At 36.2% G+C, this 24023-nt stretch overlaps 1 protein-coding gene across 1 annotated transcript in view; it reads right to left on the bottom strand.

Moving 5' to 3' along the window:
- PTPN4 (protein tyrosine phosphatase non-receptor type 4) overlaps window positions 1-22865 on the bottom strand; it is a 74806-nt gene extending 51941 nt beyond the window's left edge. The window contains exons 1-9 of the mRNA XM_069861403.1: window positions 22711-22865; window positions 16284-16391; window positions 12269-12311; window positions 12093-12171; window positions 8116-8160; window positions 7818-7870; window positions 5696-5816; window positions 4513-4600; window positions 3206-3294 (exon numbers count right to left, since the gene is read on the bottom strand). Coding sequence (XP_069717504.1) covers window positions 3206-3294; window positions 4513-4600; window positions 5696-5816; window positions 7818-7870; window positions 8116-8160; window positions 12093-12171; window positions 12269-12311; window positions 16284-16391; window positions 22711-22848 — 764 coding nt within the window. The 5' untranslated portion in view covers window positions 22849-22865. The remainder of the gene's footprint in view (window positions 1-3205; window positions 3295-4512; window positions 4601-5695; window positions 5817-7817; window positions 7871-8115; window positions 8161-12092; window positions 12172-12268; window positions 12312-16283; window positions 16392-22710) is intronic.
- Window positions 22866-24023: the final 1158 nt, after the last annotated feature.

Genomic DNA, 24023 nt, shown 5'->3' with positions numbered 1-24023 from the left:
TTAGAAGTTCTCGTCTAAAGCGAGTACTGTGCTCAAAGATGTGGAAGGAGTCTTGTAATATCAAGCCTTGGTTCTCACTAAGACTTAACCGCCTCAACCCTTGCAAGGAGGGCGCTAGGACAGGACACGAGCAATTTAGCAAATTCTCAACCAAGACTTCTTTGACACAGGTTCTGGACCAGTCAGCCAGGGAAGGTGTTCTTGGTAGTACAACTCACAAACAAAGAAGGATTTCCTAGACTGGGTAGTCAAACTTGGTTCCAGCAGCTTGGAGATGGTGAAGCTAAAGCTACTGAGGGAAGTGAGGAGGGATGCATTAGATTAAACAACCCTGGAGTTCAGGAGAAGTTCGAGCTTGGCCAGAGCTTTGGTATGCAAAATTCCTTGGCAACTGCCTTGGAAAAGCACAGGAACTGAGGAGACGTGCCCAGTCTTAAAGGACAGTTTTCTCAGTCTGAACAATCTTCATGCGCTAGAAAACATGCAAGAATGGGAGGAGGCCAACTTGGGTGAACTTGGAACAGCTGACTGAGCTCAAACACAAAAGGAAGTGTAAATGATGTGGAAGCATGATCAGATGACCAGGAGTACAACCTAGGCATTCAGGGATAAAACTAGGAAACCCAAAGCACAGCTGCAGTTCTAACTGGCAATGGATGCAAAAGAAACAAAGAGGAATTACCAACAATACAGGAAGATCAAGTTGGGATACACTAGATAAGAGTCCTTTGTTTAGCCTTACTCCTACCTTGTCTTCCTCCTGTTTCATCTCTCCCCATGATCATAAGATTCATAATATGCAATTTAGATATAATATCAAATTAAGAGGGAGAGAGCAAAGACATTTCACTTAATTCTTCTCTGACCAATACAGTTTACTTCTTCCCACGTGCATGTATGTCTATTCTCTCACTTGTCTCAAAACTCACCTCAGGAGTACTGAAAAAGGAGTATCTAAACATTCACTGTAGCCATAAAGCACTGGGAAGATATCACACAGCTCCAGTTGCACAGGAGCAAGAATAACCGGAAGCAACACTTTGTCTGGTAACTTGGTGGTAACTGGTCTACCGTTGAGCTCTGGTGTCAGAACTGACATTTCAAATCCTTACTTAGAGCAAAAGAAAGCGTATAGCAAAATGAAAGGACGTGTATCTGTTTGTTTTGGGGTTTTTTTGGTAAAGACCAGCTATGTTAGTACCGTAGTTTTCATAGAAAGAAATCAATATCCCTGATGTCAAATGACATGGTTTAATACAAAGAACTGTTCAAGTAATTACACACAGAAAAATCACACTAAGAATTTAGATCAGCATCCCTGGCAGGTAGACAATATGAAGTAGACCTCACAGAAACCTCTGGCTTCCAGTAGGGACTTGTAGCTTGATTATGACTTACGCTGTATGTACTCAGCAATTTATGAGTACGTTTTATAAAACCGTTTCTAACTATTGCTGTTTTCCCAAAACTAACAGTTGTAAAAGCAGCTAATTACAACCCTCCTTATTATTACAACACTGCATTTACAAAGCAGCATTAAACTAGAAATGTCTCTAGCACTTTAAGACTCTTACCAGATGGGGGATATCTTTCTTAGGAAATGTCACTACTAAAAAGGCAGCACAATAGTTCGAGGCTTACCATTGCAAGATCCAGTTTTAATTTACTCAGCTAACCATGGAGACTAAGAATTTACATGTTCCATAATTGTGTTAGGCTTATTTTTCTTTGAATGCTTACAGGGAAAATGTTTACCATGTTCCATTGTATCTAGCTCTGGATAACGCTTATGTAATAACTTTGGTCTTTCCTTCTCTGAAAATCTTCTAAAATTTGACCATTCACAGTGTTTCTCAGCATGGTAAACCACAGGATACGTAACATCCTACAACAACACTTGAGACTAGCTTAGCACAGAAAACCACAATGTCTCAGAAATTCATTGGGCCTCAAGGATCAAGATGCAATTAACATCTTCAACCTCTGCAAGGGAACTTATGAAGTGAAAACAGGTCACTAATTGTAGGTAATGGATATTACCTTGTGCTAACACAAAACCACCAAGGACTTAACTGCCTCTATCAGTCTGAATTCAGAGAAAAGTTTTTCCAGTCTTAACTCTGGTAATCCATCTAATCTGTTTATATGAAGATGGCAGACTGGCTGAGAAACTATGGAGAAGTCCAGTGCTGCATTGCCCAAGCAACACATCAGCAGCAAATGAAAATTCAAATCAGTAGCAAATGAAAACATGACACTTTTCATCATTTTTCTAGAGTGAACAGCTTTTCTGCCTGCTAAGCTAATGTCTGTTATGAGAATTTTATATGGCTGACTTCACCCACTCAGAATGCTGTTATAGCATATTCAACAACATATGTGATAAGTAAGGCTGTCAAAGTGGGTTCCAAGCAGGCAGAGGGAACTAAGGGAAAGTTACTTATGAGGGAACTAAAAAAAGCTTTGAGGAAGGTGACATAACTTCTGTAGAGCACTACAGAAGTTACAGAGCAGTTTGATGGAGCACCATATAAGTGCATAGAAGTTATAGTGCAGAACAGGACTTCTATTAAATCTTTCCCCTTCTTACATAAAGAAAAAAGGACAGGATCCCAACTTAAAAAGACCAATAATTAGAGTAACATATTTAACGAGGATAGCTCCATGTTTACAAAAATGTTTAAAAACTATTTTTCTTAAGAGGAGAAATAAATAACAGCACATTCAGCAATAAATACACAGTTTTGATCCTTATCATGAAAACGGTTATCTATGGAAAACGAGATTATAATATCCTGACTGCTCCATGTCAGCTATCCTCAAGTGCCATATCTACATTAAACACACACAGTGAAATTAAGTTATAAGAAACAACACAGATAAAAGCAATCACTCAGCAGGTTACTATTTTAAAATTTAGCCATCTCTTCAAAGACTGTGAGCTAGATGATAACACTGGCCCTGGTTATATAGTTTATTAAATATAAAATATGTATACAAACTCCCAAAGAAAAAAAATGTATTAAAATTCATATAGTTAGCTCCACTATTTAACTATTTATAAAATTATCTACAGCACAGCATGAGGTAAATAATTTCAACTTAATATGCTACAACTAAGTTGGCTTAAAGTGCGTGACACTGGTAGGAGCAAAATTATGCTATGAAATACAAAATAAACATTAGCTTAAACAGCTGTCCTTACCACTGAAAGGTGTTAATTCGTACTCCATTCTTAAAAATTAGTATTCCACCTGACATCACTCCAATCATTATTTCATTGTTACTCTGATCCTTAAAGAAAAGAGAAAATTACTTGAAGAACAATATAAATATCTTTTGAACCTCACATTCATTCTCATCTCCCTCTCTAAATATACAAACACCATAGTAAACCAGATCTCAATTAACATGGAAAGAACTGTGATTTAATAAGACAAGTGAGAATTATAATTATTCATTCCTATTTAGGATGAGCCTGAATGTTTGCTCTGAGTTCATTTATAAGCTACCACAGAATTTTAATTTAAGTTAGATCTGCTGTCTTCCACCAACTTTGAAGAAGCACACAACATACAGTATTCTAGCAGCTTATTACGAATAACAGCACTAAGACTGGCTTGACGTTTGCTACACTAAAAGCAACCAGCAACTTCAATTCGTACCTGAAAGGATACTGCAATCTCAGAACACAGAGAAGAGAGATTCTAAAACAAACAATACTGTAAGCATATTTAAATAGGACCGTTTTCCTGAAATATCTTTGCACTCTTAATCAAACACCTGCTATAGACATAGATACCTCAATACACATCCAACAATGGCAAGATACAGAGAGCAGTTAAATCAGGTGCATTTCAAATTCTATTAAAAGTTTCTCTAGCCTTAGGAAAGCAGGACAACAATAATGAAAAACCAGAAAATTTTAGTTACTAAAACCAATTCTATTCAGAGGCCTTGAGGAAATGGTAGTAATGTACTAACAGGTTAAGATTTGAGTCAAGACCCCGAGCTACCCGTTTTGCCAGATAAAACTGACACTGTATCGATTTACAGCACTCACAGTTGTATATTAAATATTAACAGTTCACAGTATATAATGATTTACTATTTGTTCTTCTTGAAACCAAATTCAGTATTTTTCAAAGCTGACAGATCCTTAAACATCAAAAGAAGGTTTAACAAGTACGTTTTTCATATACAACAGTAGCCAACTGAACTGGCATTTGGGCCAACGAGGCTCAACCTGGATAACTATAAGCCAAAATTTAAACAAAGAAATACAACCATGGAACTATAAGCCCAAATTTAAGCAAATACCCTCATTTGAGTGAAGTAGAGGCTACTGAAACCGGTAAATCACTGTTAGACACCTAATACAGTAATATTATTTTAATTATTTTCCTCTTGCAAGCAGCAGCCAAGAAGGCTCACTAAAAACAAATATTTATTTTTCCATAAATCTCAGAAAAACCCACTTTGGCATTACAATACCAGTCTATCCAAACTTACCCGTGCATAGTGCAATTCAACTCCATAAAGTTCTAAGGTACGTGCTGTATTGAGATAATTGAACTCTGCTTCTGCAGGAGACAACCCTCTGAAAGAAAAAAGCTAAATCAGAGACATCCTAACATACTCCCCCCTCAAACAGGCTCCCCTAATGAGCTCACACAGAAACCTGCATTCATTTTACTTATTTCTACACCCACCCTGAAATCTCAATTTAATTTTTCACCATAAACAGACTAACCCAAAAATTTTAACAGAAAAAAGGTTGTGCTTCCACACAGAGTCTTGTCAAGAGTCTACAACACAGCTTGCAAATGCATGTGTTTTATTTCTAATGCACTGTATCATTCAAATATCCATGGAGCTCTAGAATTTAGAAATTACTTTTGCACCTGTATTTTGTATTGGTAACAGCAATTTCCATCCAAGACTAATCCTTAAAGTTTACTTTACAATTAATTCAACTTCTTTACCTCACAGAATTTGCTAAGCCATTAACTGAAATGTAACATAACATTCAGCAGTTTCTAAAGGCAACAACATGCCCCAATTAAGCAAATGTTTTCACAAACAAACTTTACTAAATATAAGCTAACTGTAACAAAGAGCACTTAAGTTCTAAAATATCACAGAACCATCACTAAAAGAAGTACCACAATGTTACACACTGAAAAAAAAATATTTTCCATTGCTTCATTGCCTTTTCCTCTTTACTAAAAGGTCACAGACTCCCACACAGGAAAGAACAGATACTGAAGAAAAGGACTTTGTTACTTCTAAAGTAACTCTTGTTTATGGATGAGAGCACCATGAAAACAAAGCCTTTATGCACGAAGTATTCTCAAAGATTGAAAAAACCTCTTAGATTATATCCTGCTAAATCAAAGCCCTATGTAATATACACAAATACTGTTTTCAGTGTGCCTTTAACATGCTCTTTTTTTCCACTTTGTTTCCCTGTCATTCTATAAAGGATATTCTATCAGTAGAGTATCAATGATATTTATTATACAGACAACCTACAAAAATCTCACATTAAGCACACTCTTTAAAAGAAAAACAAAAAACCAAAAACCCCCAACCAAAACAAAACCCCAGAAACCTTTAAGACAAAATACTCATTTTTTACATAATAGCACAGCACCAGCAGTGAGGATTTGACAAAGTCAGTCAATAACCTTACATGTGCTGCTGATGTAATTTTGCTATTTCTTTTTCAAAGTCTTGAGGCTGGCTAGGGATGAAAGAATAGTCTGAGAGGTAGCCTGGCAAGTTTTCTGAATGGTTGTAGTCTCCCAGCTCGGCTAAAATATTAAAAAGAGAGGTTATTGTTTATCACTGATGTACTTGGCATTGTGTGATGTCCCCAAATTCACAAGTCTGCTCCCACATACTTTATTGTCTACAGCAAGCAAAAATAGAGAAGGCATTTGAACTCCCCTTTTCCCTCTTGAATAAAGAGTCCCATTCTCAGTGAATATTGCAGAGACCATTTAGAGAGAACTCTGAGTAAAAACTTCCTTCATAAATACCCTAAGTTTTTAATTTCTCATACACAAATTCATAAATGCTACCATAATGTCTAGCACTAAATAAGATACTTCAAGGTTTTTTTTTTTTCTTATTTTACCTTTGTTTGCTTTCAGGTGGCTACTTAATATAAGTATTTTTAACACTATAACTGCTATTTCTTCATTAAGATCTACAGAACCCAACTCATTCCGTGCCAAGATACATCCAGAAGCATTAGAAAAATATTTTTTTGCACATTCAATTGTATGCATGAAAAAAGTATGCATACATACATCTACATTGAAACTACTTTACTTGAAACTACAAAAAAGTGCATTTATATAATTTCTAACACTTTCTTAAATTTATAATAAATTAAAATCACATATATTGTCAGAATTAAAAACATACAAACAACAACATCTGCTAGAAATACGGGCTTTGAGGCTTTCTAACTATAACCCAAACAAATTCAGCTTTAAGCATCTGCAATCTGTGTAATAAATCTACAGTAATTGATAAGTAATATAATGTGAAAACTGGAAAGTTCACAGCAACACAGCATGACGTGGGGTCCTGGGCAGGCCTGCTGACATTTCTACAGGGCATGAAAGAACTGACAAGAGGGATGAAGGCACTCTCAGAGCAAGAGGATAAACATGGGAAGAGAAGGTAGGAAACAAGTCTGGGGCACTTGCAGCACCAGAAACAGATTTTATTTCAGATAGTGGAAAAACTGGAAAATGGGAACAGGTATCATAAAAGAGTGCATGCCTTGCTAAAATCCACTGCAGAGAATACAGGACTGCTCGAGATCTATGTCTGCTATTTAGCCATGTTTCTAAAAAAATCCCAAGAGCTAAACCCAGAGAGTTCACTAACAGGCATGCACAGAAAATCATTAGACAGATCTACACACGAAGGACTTAAGGGCAGCAGGATCTTATACATAAATCCAACTACATTGCACATACTCATCACTTCTGCAATATTTGAAAAATATACTGCATTCTTAAAAGCTTAAAATGTTACAAACTTCACAACGACTCCTTCACTACCAAATTCCTCATCTCTTCTAAGGCAAATCCCTAATTCATGATGACATTTGCAGCACCTACCAATTTCCAAGTAGCTGGAGTTCAGGAGTTTTGTTTAAGAGGAACTGCTCTATTGATTGATCCAGAAAAAAGTGGCCATTTATAAAAACTGTGCATAAAACAGTAACATATTTTCCCTGAAAAGACTAACATAGACACTAGCTCCCTCATAGGTACAAAGTATATATAGAACTAAATGTGTATATAAGGATCGTTAATCAGAGGAAAATACATCAATATAGACGTATATATAAGGATTGCTTATAAAACAGAATTTCTGACATCTACAAATTTTAAGAACTAAGTGCTGAACAGTCTCTTGATTGATTGGTTGTTGTGTTTTGGGTTTTTTTTCTTCTCAGAACACTTCAAATTTAAGAAACAAAATGGGGAGAAAGGAAGGGGATTAAACCTCAGTCTTCGAGACTCATCTACTCACTGGATGGCTTAAAACTGACACAACACAAGTACTGAACTCCCTTTTCCACATCTATTTGGAGGTTCAAACACCCTGGAGCCAAACATCCTGGGGGAGAACACCTAACCAACCACATTTCCTTATGCATGAGAGAAGGAGCATCATGTCCATAAACATCCCAATTTAACGTCACACAAACTATATTCTTTAAAAAATAGTATCAACTAGTTTCTATGTACTTCAGTGCTAACATGTACATAAATACTAATGATACTTACATTGAACAGCATAGGAAGCCAGAAGAGCAGCAGTATTATAAGGACAGGGCAATCTGTTTTGTTTTGGTTTTAAAATGAGAAACAAATAAAATTACATATTTCATACAAAATTATGTTATTTTGAAAAGCCTAATCTTTCATAGTCTATGAACAATATGGGCAGATAAGAACTACAAAAGACTTATACCTGCAAATACAGTATTTTAAATATATTTATTTTTGCAAGTTAAATCCCTCATCATTAAACTTTTCTCAACCAAAGTTGCATATAATGTTTAACAAAACAAAAATGTCTTACCTTCCAGTAAGAATGTCCTGTTTAATTTGCAAAAAATACTGGTACCTTATTTAAAAAGACAAACAAAACAAGGAAAATCACCATAATTAAAAAGAAATGTAACCATTTTTCATCAATTTAATGCATTTTGCTTTCAGTTAGTGCATAACTAAAGCTTTACATATTGCATGCTATTTCTTAAACTCCTATGGGAAAAATTAAACTGTGATTAGTAAAATAATAATACTACTTTATAGATTAAACTAGTTATAGGTTATGAAACTTTACATTGTATTTCACTAAAAGGTTGCAAATTCGGCATTCTACCTACTTTATTTTCCAGTATTTATGTTTAAAGTTTTAAAAAAGAGAAAGGAAAAAGTTGTCTTCACGATAAATGAGTATGAACAGCACTATGCAATATGGCAACCTAAATTGAAGTTCACATGATTTGCACTCCAGGAAGATAAAATTAATTTGTTTTCACTGAGAATTTGATACTACTCTGTTTTCATTTAAATTAAAATAACTACTCTTAGTATTTGAAGTTACATTCTTAAATAAAAGTTCTGGATCCCATTATCATAGAATCATAGAATAACCAGGTTGGAAGAGAACCACCAGATCATCGAGTCCAACCATTCCTATTATGTCCAACACCTTCCCACTGACCTCTCTTGGACTTCTGAAGTTTTCTTTAATTAGGTGAATAAAGCTTATTTTAGACATTCATCCAGACTTCCAATGCCCACACTTTCAAGTCAGGAAGGGAGATGGCAACAGCAAAAGAAACAGGCGAACACTTTAAAACAAGAACTATTTCCCAACAAACAGTGGCAGCAGAAACACTGACTTAAAAATCCCAACAAACCTGAAGCCCCAAACAGATTTCCCTCTAAATCACTTCCTTTGTTTCTCTAACAAAACCCAAATATTTTGTTAACATCTCAGAATGAATCTTTTGTTCATTCAATTTAGTTCCTTCATATTTCACTCGAGGTTTTAGACAACTTCAAAGAAGCATAAATGTTTACATCAAGTGGCAAATCACACCTGCTATAAACCTCCACTGACACAGAGACTGAAGTGCAGTAACAAACAACAACGACCAAGCTGGCAGGATGTTAGCACAAGCTTCAACTGTCAGCAAAACCCTCTCGTAACAGTACATAAAAGAAGCTGTACAATTTAGGCTGTAATGCCTTTTTATTTAAAAAAAAGCTTCACTGACTGGAAAATGTAAATGTCACTGCTGCCTTCTTATAAACTTATTACAGCTTGGGACTTCCTACATCATTATTTTTATTAAAAAATCATCTGATTTCCTTCTTGTAGCTCTGATTCAAAAGCAGAGTCAGTCATACTCACTCATTACAAACACTTATCAAAATTACTTATCAAAACCACCTCGTTCAAGTTTGACCGAAACCAAGCATTCCAAACTCCCTTTATTAACTTGCACTAAGAAATTAAAAACAAAATATATCACTTTATTACACATAATATTACTTCTCATAATTGTGTACTCTTCATAAAGTAGATTAACTACCACTTCAAAGACTTCCACAAACACCTAAAAGTACACACACAGAAATCCAATCCTACACAAGCTAAATATAATGGAAAGGTAAAACATTCTGTATTTGAAAGAAACTGAAGGCAAACATTACAAACTGAGAAGCAGAGATGTTAGCCAATGTGCTGGAAAACTGGCTAGAGGTTCTCTGTCTGACCAGAATGGCAAGAAGCTTAGTTTAAGGTTTTAATCTCAAGAAGTTAAGACCAAGATATTAGCTAGGCTTTAGAGACATCAAAATAGTTTTCCATTTTCTACCTTAAAATATGTATTGAAACAAACAAACAAAAAAGATACTGATAAAGCAAAATGTCTGTAACTGTTGTCATTTATTGCATTTTTAAGTTTATATACTAAAGTTATATGCTTATGATGCTTAGCATGAGTACCTGTTCACAAATATACTTAACAAATACATTTTTCTTATTTTTCCTGTTAATAGTTATGGCTGCAAAAATGCAGGGAAAAAACATTCTGTATGTGCAGCTGCATCTTCATTTTATTTTATGTTTTTTGGTGGAACGCTTTATTAGAAATATTCCATAGTACTTAAGGGTCCTCATGATTAAGGACCACCAAGCAGAATTAATTTTCTGTTTTCAGCAAACAGTGGAGTTAATTGCTTGTCAGCTCACCACCCCAGTTTGAACTCAGAAGCCTCGCATATTATTGAGCAAAACGGGAAATCAACTAAAGCTTTAGCAATGTAGATCTGAAAAAGCCTGCTCAACAAATTCAGCTAAAACAATGAGGGTGGCTTTGCATTACAATGTTTTCATCTTCCTTTACACATATATGGAAAAGGACGAGGATAGCACTATGGCTAACTGGAGTCTGTGTTGATAAGCAACTCTTTTTGGCCACAAGTAGAACTAATGAAGCTTCATTTCCTACCAAGACAAGTTCCTAAAGCCAAACTCTGCAACACAAGGTGAGCTCGTGCTGACGTTCCGCGACTTGGGGTGTTCATAACTTGTCTCCCTCGCACAGACTCACACAGATCTAACACGACACAGGCCTGCACTGAACCTTTCCCTGACGTCTATTCATACTGTCTAATGTGTGGACTCATTCCTGTTTTAACTCAGTTCAGAGAAGTTGAGCACCTTTGAAAAGTCTCAGCTTGAGATGGAATTGTCAGAAGTTCACACTTTGTTTTTTCTCTTCTTTTAAATGGGGAATACTGATTCCATGAAAGGACTCCATAGTTGTGAATGGCATCCTAACTTCCCTCCATAAAAACCCCATGGATAATAACTCTCTCTTTATAATAATTCCAAATACCATGAGTTTTCTCAGAGGCAATCAGGCCTATTAGCAAGAGAAGCAGAGCTGACCTAGATACAGCAATGATACATTATGCCTCATCTAAAAGGACACTGTATTTATAGCTTTGTTATTACAGCATAACATTTAAAGTAAACAGTTATCCCTTTCTTTTAATATTTACTTCACATTGATCAATATTTACTGGATCTTCCATCTCCTTAGGAACATTAAATATTGCCATTTAATTAAAATAACATTTTTAATTATTCTGATACAGCAAATTTGCTAGATTTTCCTAGAGCAAGTATTTCAATATAACAAAGCCTGATCCAGGATTCACAGATGCATGTCAAGTTATGTCCAAAATATGAAAAAATAAAAATATTATAAACAAATGTGGATGCAAATTTTCACAATTTTAGTACTTATCTTTCTAAATCTACCCTTAATAATTCAATTATTGTTTTTTTAATAAGGCTGACCTGTTTTCAGAATGGCTGACATCCAAAAATTCCAATCTGTCAAATCACACCACTTATGTAGAGGACCAGAACTCATTAAGAATACTGAAAATCTGAGCATTTCTTCAGGGACTAATTGCAACTCACAAGCCTCCTATCTTGATTCACACTGAGCATTTTCTTCAATCAGCTTCAACAAACTGCTATAAAAATCAGCTTACATGCTTCAAGCTAGGACTACAACCATACAAACAGAGATTAAGTTTATTAGGGCCAAACAGAAAACTGGGGGGAAAAGCCTCCAGAAAAAATGCAGAAAGCTCAGAAATTTTTTTTATCACAAAGGAGAACACAAGGATAAAATTAAATTTGTACTCATTGGTGAACAGTGGGATAAAGTCTTTCCTCTTTTCTCTATTTCTCCCTTTTCTGTTTCTACTTGGTAGTATTCTCTTCACATAGTTACTTCACTTTGCATATCAATTTGTAAATTTATTCACAGAGGCTTTCTGTTATATTGATTTGGTACAACTGAATAGCCCATATCTGTAATTATTAGGCAAAAATTAGAAGCTTGCATGCACAACACAAAAATGATTTAAAAGACAATTTTCATGTTATAGCCTAAAAAAAATAATGACAGTTTTGCCCTTAAACATAAGCCCTTGAGAAAAATGTCAAATTAACTATACCTTGTATATTCTTCTTGAAGCTTGTTTGGGTCACTTACAAAAAACTTAACTCTGAAGTTCAAACTGTGAGGAGATCCTCCTGCAGTCAAGAAAAGTTATTTCTAATTAATCAGGGTATCCTGGAAAATCAGTGTAATAATGATCTATGAACTGACCAAATACATATATGTACTCACTTTTTAATTGTTTCCTGATAGGTTTGTTTGGATCCAACCACCTCTGGAAAGAGACAAATTATACCACCAACTTTAGAGAAACAAAAAAGTACAAATTATAGCCTTATACATCAAGAAACTGTTGATTTTTTATTACTTTTTACTTGTTCTTTTAACAAAACGTGCTACCAGCATACAAAGCGTTATTGCTGATTCTGGAAAGACACCAACACTACCATCAACAGTTGGCACTGTTGTTCTTTTCCTGAGATTAACCTCTGTTGTCCAGATATCTGCCTCTTACACTGCTAATTCAACTGTAACTTCGTTCTATGATTGTCCCACAGGCCTGAGAGAGTTTAGAACTCAATTATGGTGTGTTTAGCAACCGTCAGCTGCTCTTTAAACTGCTTATCTAAGGCAAACTAACTGTGGCAGTGAAGAGCTATAAGCAGGCTAATTTACCCAGCTCAGAAGTTAATTTGCTTAAACTAGTTCCAATGCTTTTGACTCTGCATTTTGCAGGTCTGACACAACCAGGGAGTGATCCCGCTGGCTCACAGATTCTCCTTGAACTGTCAGCCTGAGTGTCATCTCTGGTTAAATAGCCAAGTGGGATCCTGGAAACCAGAGTCTCACCACTCAACCTGCTGATAGAAGACTACAGACCAATTTTACCGAACAGTGTCTCATCTTGATTGTCTCTACAGAGAATGTCGCTGTGGGGAACGGCAGAAAGATCGTTACAAAAATCAACACCACAAATTTCAGAAAGAAGTAGGGTTCTCTGGAAAGCCCTATGAGTTGTTTAAACAATTCCCACCAGCAACTAAGCAGAATCTGCATATACCAAGCTAGTTCAGTTAACTGATTAGTCTGTCTTTGTTATAAACAGTTTCATTCCTCATCCTGCCTTGCAATGCAAGCTTGCAAGCCTCAGGAAACAGTAATACAGTTCCTATGAAGCGACAGAGGCCCTGTACAGCACGTAACTACCTTACATTTATCATAGAACTTTTTACTTTTATCATCTGAGGGAAGAAAATAGCAAACCAAGAGGTACTTGAGCTATCTGACACACACTATGGATCAGATGTTAGTTCTGAGTCATCTTATTAACTGGGAATAATACAAAATGATGACTGTATCCAAATAATGTATCCTTGTAGTAGATGACTTGAAAGGAACTAAAGAGATTGTCTGACACAGCTTAACAAGTACAATTATTTAAAAAAACCTCACAGGATCAATTAACTTTTAAGTCTAAATGTATAGGCTCGAGGAAGGACTCCAGCCAGCCAGGTATATACATCAATTTTACATGAGAATACTTGAGTATCTTGAAGGAATGTGTTATGATGCAATATATCTGATAAATGCACAGATCTGACTGATAAACCTCGGATCTTTGGCAGTGGTGGTTTAAGTATTTGATATTACAGTTAAACCAGAAAAATTGGACTTGAAATGCCTACCAGAAAAGCTTGCATTTACATTTTCTTCTGGTTGTAAAGATGAATTTGGTATGTACCAGCATAGCTCAAAACACAGAAAAGCAACTTCCTTTTGAACTGTATTTAACAGGCAATATCCATGCTTTCAAGTGATATCATTGTATCCAAACACAAAACGTGATTTTTTGCTCTGGGAAACTACAGAAGGTTAAACCACTTAGTATTGTTAAGAAGCTGAAGTTGAGAAGATTTGGGCAAAAGTTCACTAATCAAGGTGCAGCTGGCAAGACATGTTATCCCATTTACATCTCAGTAAGTCTGAGAGGCAGGTAGATTTGGGAATCCATGAAGTTTGCACCCCAGCCCTTCAGTGAGTTATTCCTTCACTCTCTCATCCCCCAGCAATGCTCTCTGCCTTGCTGCCTTCTGCCAAGGACACTCCAGCACCCGCACTGACAGTACTCTCTGCACCCTTACTCTCACTACGCACCAATACTCCCTCCTGAACACTACTCCAGGCACCTACAGCCTCAGACTCCAGCCAAAACCACCACTCCAGCTGTACACAACACCAGGACTTTCTTGCATTGACTTTTACTGTAATGTTAATATCACACAAAACAAAGCTTGTACAGTTTATGAAATCCATGTTTAGGCACAACGACAGAGGTTTCACAATTAGCAGAATCCCCTTTTCCTCATCACCTTTATCTCCTACTGTTCTGGCTATATCTTAGTAAAATTACGCTGTGGTATTTCACAAGAAGCTAGAACATCTGTCAATTCCATCTGGTTTCTTTGTCCGAATCGACCAAGCATAAAAGTAAACTGATACCAAAAACTGACGTGAGTCAAACCCATAATGTCTTCAGGCTTACATGACTAATATTGGTAACGTTTCTACTTAGTTCTAACATATTGTTTTCATGGGAACTAGATATGCACTGAAAAGCCAAAATATTTAGAAGTCAAAGAATACTAAACCTTTAAAGCATCTCCTTATGCTGAATAGCTGGCAAGCCATTCTTTCAGACTAACTCTTAACCAGATCCTTCCATTAATGTCGTGCTCAGTTGTTTCAGATAGATAAACTAAAACGAGAGCTTAGAGATCTAAGCTTTGGTAAGACAGATAAACAAGAAACACTACAGATTTCTGAATATTGAATAAAACATTGAGTGATATTGAAGTAAATACTTCATCGAGCTGAAAAACAATCCAGTCTTCTCTTTAGCCTGGAAACAAAGTTTAGAATAAAAAGACAAAATGAGGCCAGCCAGCTTGCCAATGTCTTAACAGAATTATCCACGAAATTACAAAAAAAATGTTAAACATCTACAACTGTGCTGTACAGATTTATTCATATTAATAATCTTAATGTAACCAGAACTTAGAAGAACAATATAATTAAGGATAATTTGCTCCAGAGAAGAAAGAAATATAGAAGTAGTTCACTAGTCAGGCAGAAGAAAAATTATGGCTGTATTGTGACTTCTTTCTTCCTCTTCCACATTAAAAGAAGTAAAAAGAAAAGAATCCAACCTTTTAGTAGAATAAAAAAAGTATTTCTATTTAGAACAGTCACTCCTGATGGTTAAACAACAGTAGACTAAATCTGCACTAGAGTAAGTTGCACTATCTTCTGAAACTCACCTTAGTTACCGAATAATTAACACTTTACAGCGTCACTAATCTCTATAGATAACATTCTGCACATTTTATGAACAAAAATTACTTTTGACACACTAGCTGGGAGATAAATTTAGACCTCATCACTGTGACAAGTATATAATGGGAACTAGTTAAAGAACTGCATTACAAGGAATAATAATTAAATTGCTTTTTAAAACAAGTATTGAACATTTGATACCTATAAAAGAAAGTATTCAAGAAGTATTCTTCAAGCAATCATGACATCAATAATGCAGCTATAACTAGAACAGCTACTGAACATTACAGCTGGATCTACAGGTGGACTACAAAGCAAGGGACAGTATTTCAATCCCATGGAACTTCTTTTCAAGTAAAGAGCGTTAACTATTATAAACACTTATTTTCAAAGGAGTCCCTTCCTTTTTCTGTTAAGGTGATGAGCTGTCAACCCTTGTCAGATAGTCAACTATATGAAGCACTACTAGAAAACCTACCAGGTTTCTGGGCTAGAAACAAAAACATCGTACAGTGTGATCTAGAAATCTCCAATTTTTTCTTGTAAGTATTAATTAAAAAAAAACCAAACCCACAAACCCAAAAGCTTAATACTCCCCCCTCTAAAAAAATAGAGTTATTTCCTACCCCAACTGACACTGATCATACAGTCTAGTAAATAGATACAAGAAAACAAACAACATCCTTTTAAGATATTATTTCATTTCCCTTCACAGGTCTCCACATTTTACTCTAAGCTTCTAACTAGTTTTATCAAAACTGTGAGGTGATACTGACTCTCTCAAATTACATAATTGGAGAAAATGGCACAAAATTGCAATAGCTTCCATTTACTTCTCTTTAGAATGACACAGAGCACTGCTATGAGCATTATTATGATTTATCGATTTGTATTTATAAAATGGTCAACTTACAGGGTTATCAGTAGATTCATCAGCCACCTGTAAACCAAAGTAATCTCTCTCTGTCAAATCGAGATGCTTGAAGACTACATCCAACAGAACTTGTCCCTGATCATGTTTCTGCAGAGAACAAATACATATACTGTTTAATAAAAACATACATAATTGGACATATAGACTTGAAGCAGGCAGAGCACATACAGATTCTTTCACACGTGCTCTAGCAGCCTAAGTTTTAAATCTCAAGAAGTGTATCCCAGGAGCACTATTTTTAAACGAGCTTCATCTTTTTTTTTAAACATATGTAAGGAATCATTATTTTTCCTCTTTGTCATTTTCTGACAGTAAGAATGTCTCACTTCTCAACTAGCTACATGATTATTCCTGAAAGCCATTCATTAAGCAACTCTGGTATTTAGAAAGACTACTTTAAAAAAAGAAAGAAAGGCTAGGATTTGACAAAGAACTTGGTAGCCTTCTTTGGGTCACTGAATTTAAAAGCACAGGTCTGCACATGTTATTCTTACTTATCTGAAAATCTATTATTAACTATAAATGAACCAGCACACTGAAAATGTCTCCAAAATTAAATGGCACAGTTTAATTCAAATTAACTGAATAACAGTAATACTGCTTTTCAGACACAAGTGAACAGACTTGAATTCTACTACAGGGACAAATCTTACTGACAAAATGCTCCGCTGGGCAGAGCCAAATGGGATGAGGTTTAACAAGGCCAAATGCCGGCTCCTGCACTTGGGGCACAACAACCCTATGCAGAGCTACAGACTAGGAGAAGTCTGGCTAGAAAGCTGCCTGGAGGAGAGGGACCTGGGGGTGTTGGTTGACAGTCGACTGAACATAAGCCAGCAGTGTGCCCAGGTGGCCAAGAAGGCCAATGGCATCTTGGCTTGGATCAGAAACAGTGTGACCAGCAGGTCCAGGGAGGTTATTCTCCCTCTGTACTCGGCACTGGTGAGACCGCTCCTCGAATCCTGTGTTCAGTTCTGGGTCCCTCACCACAAGAAGGATGTTGAAGCTCTGGAGCGAGTCCAGAGAAGAGCAACAAAGCTGGTGAAGGGACTGGAGAACAGGCCTTACGAGGAGCGGCTGAGAGAGCTGGGGTTGTTTAGCCTGGAGAAGAGGAGGCTGAGGGGAGACTTCATTGCTCTCTACAACTACCTGAAAGCAGGTTGTAGAGAGGAGGGTGCTGGCCTCTTCTCCCAAGTGACAGGGGACAAGAGGGAATGGCCTCAAGCTCCACCAGGGGAGATTTAGGCTAGACATTAGGAAAAAATTCTTCACAGAAAGGGTCATTGGGCACTGGAACAGGCTGCCCAGAGAGGTGGTTAAGTCACCTTCCCTGGAGGTGTTTAAGGCACGGGTGGACGAGGTGCTAAGGGGCATAGTTTAGTGTTTGATAGGAATGGTTGGACTTGATGATCCGGTGGGTCTCTTCCAACCTGGTTATTCTATGATTCTAAGAAGAACTTGTAGTTGCTGGTACCTAGCAATTTTTTACCTAGCCTGAAAATACAGCTATCAGTCATTCAAAAGCTGGGTGTGCCAATGTGAGAGGACTCAATAAATGCATTTGGTGAAATCTGAAGGGAGCTTCCTAAAGAATTTAAGCATCATAGCCTCTTGAAGTACAAAGGATTAAAAAAAAAAATCTGCAAGAACAACTGTCAAACAAAAATGAATTATTAAAGAAATGACTGATAAATTTTCTGCCCAGATTTTCTACTTCTCTGGCACCAACCAAACTTCTAAAAATATTCTAGGATTATTGATACTACAGTGAATTTCATACATCTTACCTCATTTACTGCAGGCAATAAGATATTTTTAAAGTTTTAAAACAAATAAACTGTTCTGCTCTCAAACAACCTCACTTCTCAGAGATTATACAAGTTTACTTTTACAGCTGTCAAAATTGAAATACTAATAAGGTCAAAAGAATGTTGCAAGAATTTCATTAATACCCATATACACGAAAGATCTACAAATCACATTCAGATGTTTGTTAACATCTAGGAGCATCCTACCAAAACTCTTTTTTTTTGTTCAGCTGAAATTACACTTAAGTGGAATAAACTGTCAAAACCATTTGCTAGGGGCTATAAAAATCCAAGAAGCTTGACAATTTACTTCTATATAATAAAAAAAATTTAGAAAGTAGATATCAACAAATTAAGCCTTAAATTATCCCAGCAGAACAATCACAACCCCAGCTCTGCTTATTTAAGTTGGAGTTACATAAGGCATATATCTTGGGTGCACAGAAATCTGCCTAAGTTAAAGCGATCCAAGAACTGCTGTATTTACTGTGAAAGAAAATCTTATTTTTCAAAAGAAAACAACACACACAAAAAATTTCTCTGTTTAATAAAATGAACAGCCAGTAGGAGCACCATTGCTAAAAAGTTCACTACTGGAAAATTTACTTTCCAATAATTAAAAACAAGCAAAGAAGAAGACCAGATGTTAACACAATAAATACACAAAAGTATAAATGCATAAGGTAATTATTATGTACAAAGCAAAAATTGTCACTTTTATTTTTACTGAACTAGGAATTTGATACACTTTGAAATAAACAAGTAATCAGTACAATTTCTTCAGCAAATAAAACCAATTGTAAAATTACACGGCAAGAAGCAAGTAGTGTTGCTATTTTTCCCCATGTAGATTTAAATCAGAACTCAAAGAACTTATTACAAAAACTATCAGAAAACAGGAGACTTTGGAACCCAAGTTTAGGCTTCCATTTACCACAGCTGAAACGTCTCTCCTTCAAGTAACATGCAGGTATCAATTCTGTAGGTTTTTTTCCAATCTAAACCTAAGAATGTGAACTGTTTCTTTAATATGTGAATAGGTGTTGCCTAATGGAAAAAGCTTAGAACGTGCTATGAGTTTGAATTTAATAACACAGAACGTCATTTCACGACCGCAAGGTGAGTATTTCTCCTGCAACAGAGCAGCAACTTTGGTAAGAGAAGACTAGTTTCAACATGAAGCATTTGTTTTGATCACAGTTTTTTACTCTCAGTGCAAACTAAAGATAAACATCTAGTAAAACCAGACCTCAGTTTAACCCATCTCTGATATTTATATAATGAAGTTGTAGCTTGTCGGAGCAGGTGAAGGTCACAATGCTGCTTGTTGTGAAAGGTTCAAAATATTTGTATTACTACCACAACCACTGAATAGCTGCTAGAAGTAGGATCACAAGTTTCTAGTCTTGCTTTCTTTAATACAAGAGTAAAAACAATAAATGTGGATCAGCATAAAAAAAAATGTGCTTTATTTCTACAGATTAAGTCAAACATTAATATTTCCTCTTAAAACATGGAATAATTAAAAAATAGAAAAACCATAGAAATGGGAACTATCTAACAAAACTGCAATAGACACAAACCATAACATTTTTTCTAAATTATAATATTACAGTGTTATGCACACTTCTTAGTCACTGCTGGAAGAAAAAGGTCTAACAAATTTGGGCCTTTCAGAACAAATTTGACATTAACGCTAGACATCAATATATTAACTGCACTTCATGAAGTATCTATCCTCTGGCTACCTTCTAGTACCGCTAGACACATACATGCAAATTTCTAATCACAAAATGATTCTTAACTGTTTACAAATGCCCGTATTTTAAAATTTAAGGAAAACATACACAGTTACATAGGTTTAATGCCTGATTACCAACTACCACCACAATCTTCCCCATGAACATCACTGACATTCTGGTTTTGTTGCTGGTCTACAGCACTGACCACATCTACAGCAAACTCCAGGAGATACGGCCGCTGTGCCAGTGCAAATAAATGTGGGCTCCAATGATAGAGGAATGGAATGACACATCCTGGGCTTCCCTGGAGGGGTCAGATAGCTTTGCTGCTCACAGGTCTGTGGGAGGCTGCACTCCTTTTTTGCTGACGACAACACTGGAACCACCCCTCTCACAGCTCATCTCAATGCTCGTGCTGCAACTCAAGCAAGCGCAGCCCCAGACAGCCAGCGCTGTGCTGTCTTCTTTCATTCTACAACTTAAGTGAGCTTTGCAAAAAGTTATCCTACTGTAAAAAAGGTTTCCAAGCAAGCTATTTAACTTTTTTTTTCCGGTCAAAGAGAAAAAGGAAGCAACTAGAGTAATGATGAAATTAAATTACTGAAATTTTCACTTCTACAATTACATGGAGTGGGGGGAGGTGTGTGTGTCTTTTGGTTGTTTTACAGATTTTTAGATTTTATTTTCATTAAGAGTGTAAATTCCCTGTAGTCTGAGGAGAATTATGAGGTAATAAAAGCTCCGAATTGAAACATTTGTCCATGACCGCTAACCCAACAGCCTTGTTCACAACAGAAATCATCCCATACACCTTCACTTAAGTTTTCCCAAAAGTTTAGCGTGATCTCTGTATCTACGTACTGGCTTTCGGGGAACACAATTAAGTCAGCCTGCATGGAAGAAGATACAATTTGAGGTATTTAAACAATTAATTAAAACCAATTAAAGCAATTTGACCTTGAAGAAGCAGGTTCACAGTAATGCAAATCAGCCTGATCACATCATTAACTCAAGTCAGCCTCAATTCTTCCAGCTATACTTTCTATGAAGGATGCTTTTCTGGGCTGAAAGAGCTCTTCATTTGGTAAGCAAAGCATTTTACAGCAAGGATTTCTACTCTTCAAACATACACACAGGTTAGTTGCAATTGATTCTTCTGCCTGACACCAAAGTAACCTCTGCCTGGCTACATTCCACAGAGATTATTTGATTTGATTTGTTACGCTTTATACAAGGTAAAGCTTAGCACAAAGAATGCCTATTTTGCAGATCACCAGAAAAGGCTGGTTGAAATGTGAACTGAGAATGTGTCACAAATTATGCAGGGACATCATCTGCGATCAGTTCTTTTCTGCTGGAGAAGAAACAGCATTTGAGTACATTTTTATTAGTGTAGTGCGGCATACTCCAGATGATTAAATTTTCCAATTATTAGTTTACAGAATACCCATAGCAATCACCAGGAGAAAAAACCTTGCTAATTTATTTGATGTTATCTTTGTTCCTCCTATTTTGAAAACAATTCCATAAATATTTATTGCCAACTATTGTGTCAACCACAATAAAGTAAAACACAACTATAAACCCTTAAAATCTGTATACCATGTAAGGTTAGCATATATTTGCTATGACTTAATATTTTATTACTCCTTATTTTTGAAAAAATAGATTGAGGCTAAGACTCATGATCAGAATGTTGAGCACCAAGGGACTTTTTATTCCATCACTCAGTTTTAACAGACAAACTTGCAGGCTGATCTATATAAGCAGTAAAGCATGATCCATGCAACTAAAACATTTAGTACACTAGCAAGGTGGCGAGAACACATTACATAATGTACATATGTCTCTCCCATATATGGGAGAGACAGAATGGATGTTTGAGGATTTATAACTGGTGATTCTGCTATAGACAGGCACTAGCATTCTTTAGCAACATACAAATTTTGAAAATCTAGATCAAAAAGAAGCAAAACCACCTGTACCTATTGTACAGCTATTATTCCTCATTTTAACCAGCCTTTATAAACAAACTAAAAACTGCAAGACAGGCATTCTAATGGAAAAATCATGCACCTGAAAGCAATGAACATAACATTTACTGTTTCTCATGCACATTTAATGCTCTGTCTCCAACAACATTTTGCACACACTGCTTGTTGGTAGGCAGTATAGACCTGTGAGCAAAGACGAGAAAATAAGAGATATCAAAGAGCAAGTGGAATATTGCAGAGAAAAGGGCAAGAAGTACATAGAAGTTATCCCAGGTAGGAGACGAGGCTTGTTGTTCACAAATTCAAGTCTTTCGTTCTCCCCCCTACAGCTCCACCATCCAAAAGTCCCACCCTTAACTACTCAGAAGTCCCAAATCAGCTGAGAAAAGCAAAAAGCAAAGAGATACTGTAGGATGACAGCTGTAACCAAATATAACCATACACGTGACTGAACATAGTTAGCTACACAGTCGCAAGAAGAGATACCATTATACCTTACTCATGGCTCAAAATGCAAGAACAAGAATGGAGCAAAACAAAAGCTTGCTTCTCGTTCAACTCTGTGGCAAAACTGCCCCCATTTCCACTACACAACTTAAGTTCATGAAGAGAATTACCAGAAAATAATGCTTCCTATTTTCAATTTTGAAATGAAGATGTGTTAACACTATAGAGGATGCCAGAATGACTAAGCTTACAGTGACTTAGTGTGCACATGTACAAGCATGCCTGCCTGAAAGTAACTTCCCCTTCTACTTTATACTTAACACCATTTTGAAAGTCAAATTCCATCCACAAAAATCCAATCCAGCAAAGGAAAGCAAGCTCGGTGACACTGATTTGCAATAAACAAATTACTTACATTAACTCTGAAAGCTTGTACAGTGTTATCCAGGAGAAGAATGTTGCAGACCACCTCAGTATGCTGCCTGTCTCGTGCCAGCTCAGATGCTCGTACATTGTAGGTTCTGCCAGCAGGCAATCGGAAACGTGCGGTCATTACTGTCCACACAGGGTCTTTAGGCAAAAGAAAAATAAAATTACAAAAAGATTAAAAAATGAAAATGCAAGAATGTCACACTTCAAAGGAACATCAACACACAGCAAGTCCATTGATAAAAAACTCCACAACATACAAAAGAAAAATGAGTACTAAATTCATGGTATCCAGTAATGAAAAACTGTCTTGGAAATTACAACGCAATGTTATCCCAAAACACTCATCTTTTCTGCCCACTATCCAGCTCCCTATTTTATAGTTAAGATTCAAAACAAAAAACACCACTTCAAAAACACCATAGTTGCTGGGCAGCATGGTTACTTGGCTCCCAATATTAGGGGCAATTCAGTAAGTAATTTCAGTGCAAAACTGAAAAAAATATAAATGTTTACAACCAAAAAGCTTTATCGAGTAAAAGTATGAAGAAAACAGCGTATACACAAAGGGTAATGTACTATTCTGCAAAGCCTGGGCATTCAGTGTAAAGTCATTAGATACGAGAACACACAGCAATACCACAGACATTAGCGCTGCTTCTTTTTTTTGCCTTTTTTTTTTCTAGATTACAACATGAATAGAGGTTTGTCAAACTACTGAATCCTCCATCTAGGTCAATTTGATTGGATACACATATTTAGTTTGGAAGCACAAGCAATTCTTGTTCTCCAAATAAGGAGTTGTGACGAACACAGGTATACACTCTGTGCTAAGTGTTGGTAAATAAAATACAAGAATTGAAATGTGACTTTCAGTTTCAAAACTAAGATTCTAATGATTATCATGCAACCCCAGCTCAGCACAGTATTTATGTGCACCACCTGATCTTATTAGCCCTAACTAACAATACTAGTTACTTTTACTTCACAGGACCAGGGCCTGTGACTCACTTAATTATACACTCAGCAAACTATTTCTACACCCTTTGACAAGGGTGTAGGCAAACAGAAAGTTTCATAACTTAAGTAGAGAATATATTAAGATAGAAAATTAAAACACCTTAAAAAGCAGTAAAAGGAAATAAATATTCTCAAAACTGAATAGAAAATGATTGATTTTCCTATTCTGCAAAAATTATGGGCTACAAAAATGTTCACGTATTTTCTTCCTATTTGGGGGGTGGGGATATGTGGTAGTGGTGTGCACGTATCATGATAAACAAAGGCTAATTCATCAAA

Source organism: Phaenicophaeus curvirostris, chromosome 7 (genome assembly GCF_032191515.1).
Source record: "Phaenicophaeus curvirostris isolate KB17595 chromosome 7, BPBGC_Pcur_1.0, whole genome shotgun sequence".
In the NCBI taxonomy this organism is placed as follows: domain Eukaryota; kingdom Metazoa; phylum Chordata; class Aves; order Cuculiformes; family Cuculidae; genus Phaenicophaeus; species Phaenicophaeus curvirostris.
The sequence above is the reverse complement of the archived record's forward strand: the minus strand, read 5'-3'. Positions and strand labels throughout refer to the sequence as shown.